The sequence below is a fragment of the Buceros rhinoceros genome, unplaced genomic scaffold (assembly GCF_000710305.1).
Source record: "Buceros rhinoceros silvestris isolate BGI_N320 unplaced genomic scaffold, ASM71030v1 scaffold1585, whole genome shotgun sequence".
Classification (NCBI taxonomy): Eukaryota; Metazoa; Chordata; class Aves; order Bucerotiformes; family Bucerotidae; genus Buceros; species Buceros rhinoceros.
Window position 1 is genome coordinate 165,838 of NW_010414357.1, and position 2,605 is coordinate 168,442.

A 2,605-nucleotide genomic window follows, 5' to 3' on the forward strand; every position below is an offset into this window, starting at 1 on the left:
CCCAGCCGGGGTGCGCTCCTAGCTCACCCCCTTTGCAAAGGAAAACCTGTCAGTGGGGGCAAGGGTTGCTGAACATCACCCATGGAAGGAGGACAGACTCTGCCAGGAGTGTGCTGGGCTCTGCAGAGATCAGCCAAAGGCAGTCACTGTCCACAGACAATCCTGGTTTTACCAAGTCAGCATTTGGGGTGCAAAATAGATTTTGATGAAAAGATCTGGGCAAGCTGTGCATTGGCAAGAGGGAGCAGCCCTCATCTGGTACCGAGCTTCCCTTCTGGGGTGGGGATTTGGAATATCTGCTGCCATGAATAGAAATTATTGCAATCTTCAGGATTCTTGTTTTTTAATTATTATTAGTTTGGGGATTTCTCTTACTCTTTCCATAGCAGCTGTATTTTCAGCACTTTTTCCTGCCTTCAGGTCTTATTTTGCAATATTTTCAGAGAAACTACATAAAGGCCCCACAACAGCCACTGGGCAGTGGCTGTATCCCATTTAACCCATTCATTTCTTCAAAGAGTTCTGTGAGCTCTGGATTTCTGGCAGTTAATTCTTGGGGCTTTTCCTGGTAAGGAAAAATCACTTCTCTATAGTGTCAGATAACTGAATATTAGCCAGCACAACAAAGTGATATATACACCAGCAGAGATTTTCTGGCACATTTTTCAGGAAGTTCATTTGTCTCTACTAGCATATTGCACCCCTTTCTTGCTACATGATCTGACAGAGTTTTTTAAATTTTAAGTTATATTCAGTGCAATGAGATAGGCTTTGTATTTTCAAATTATATGTAATGCTTGAGAAGAAAAAAGTCATTAACTTGCTATGATTAACAGTGCATTTGAGTGTTGTGCTACATAGTTGTACAATACCATGATACTCATTTCTCCATGTATTGAAATGATGAGTACTTGGTAAAATGAGTCTCACGTTCTGAAGAGAGAATGAATATGAACTCTAAGGTAGCTTTTGTCAATGGTGGAAGTGTGCCGTAGTTACATAAAAAAGCGATTGCTGAATTTGCCAGCTGCAGCAATAAGGTAGCATTTCAGTTTATAACAGCTTTGTGAGTTTTAACAACTGAATATTATCACCTTCTCCAGGGAAGGAGGAAAATAAAGTAATGCAGTGGAAATTCCATAGTCACAAGAAGAGGAAAAGCAAATAATACACAGGAATCAATTACTAGCCTGCTCTTTTTTATTCTTTTCACACTTTTCCTCTTGGTCTGTTTCCTTCCAGTCCCTACTGCGAAGGTACGGAATCAATTTTCTTCCAGTCCCTCCTGCCAGAATCAATCTACAGATTTGGATGTTTAAGTCACATTCAAATTGGAGCACCAGTGGTGCTACGTTTTAAAAAAACGATGGAGGTAAATTATTCCCCAGCATAGCTATGTTACTTTCAGAATGCAATTACACCAAAGAAGGGGTTCAGTCCACTGTTTTCAGAGGGTTTAAATACTTTTGCTTTTTTGGGTGGAAAATATGGGCAAGAAAAAGGTGCAATCACTTATAAGACACATACAGACACAAACACACAAGGATGAGCTAAGGAAACACTGAGCACAGCTGAAGAGGACTTACTCTTAGCCCCATCAGATAGTACAGCACACTTATTACCCCCATAGGCAGCAGGTAGAAGAGAAAAGAAGTTATCTGGACAATACAGTTGTAGATCCACATGGGCATGACTACAGTGCAGGTAGCAGAGCCAGGGACCAGGGTGCCATTGGGGAAATACTGCAGCATGATGCCATGGGTGCCCGTGTTGGGGAGGGCGAAGAGGACAGAGAGGACCCAGAGCACCACGATGGTCCTCAGGGCACGCTTGCGAGTGCTCTCCAGCTTGGCACGGAAAGGGTGGAGGATGGCAATGTATCTCTCCACACTGACTGTGGTCACGCTGAGGATGGAGGCAAAACACACTGTTTCAAAGAGCGCTGTCTTCAAATAGCAGCCGATGGGCCCAAACAAAAAGGGGTAGTTGCTCCACATCTCATAGACTTCCAGTGGCATCCCAAAAAGCAGCACGAGCAGGTCCGAGATGGCGAGACTGAAGAGATAGTAATTGGTCGGGGTCTTCATGTTCCGGTGCTTGAGGATTACCAGGCAAACCAAGAAGTTACCTATCACTCCAACAACGAAGATCAGGGTGTAAACCAAAGCCATAGGCAAAAAGAGGTGGCTCTGTCTGGGCCCACACAGGAAGGCTAAATAATCCTCCGTGCTGTTTAAGTACCTTCTGAAACGTTCTTCGTGCAGTGCAAGGTGATTAAACCAGGAGATATTACTGATCCAGGCCATTATGGGATCTGCTGAAATGGTTCACAACTGAGATCCAGTCTTCAAGTTTCGCTGTGGTAGTTTGCTCACTTGTTGCAGAGAGAGGAAGAGAGTGGGGGAGTTGTTTTGCCAGATCCAGATGCACAAACGCACTGAGAGACGTGAGCGTGTCTGCCTGGCTTCGGTTCAAGAGAGAGGAAGAGAGTGGGGGAGTTGTTTTGCCAGACCCAGATGCACAAAGGCACTGAGAGACGTGAGCGTGTCTGCCTGGCTTCGGTTAAGGTTTTGCTGTCGTAACAGCTGCTCCCCTGCAAGAAGTC

General features: G+C 44.7%; 1 protein-coding gene across 1 annotated transcript in view; it reads right to left on the bottom strand.

Annotated features, from left to right (window-relative positions):
• NMUR2 (neuromedin U receptor 2) overlaps positions 1–2,306 on the bottom strand; it is a 7,177-nt gene extending 4,871 nt beyond the window's left edge. Inside the window, exon 1 of the mRNA XM_010137050.1 lies at positions 1,587–2,306. Within this exon, the coding sequence (XP_010135352.1) occupies positions 1,587–2,306 (720 nt within the window). The remainder of the gene's footprint in view (positions 1–1,586) is intronic.
• Between the last annotated feature and the right edge of the window lie 299 nt (positions 2,307–2,605).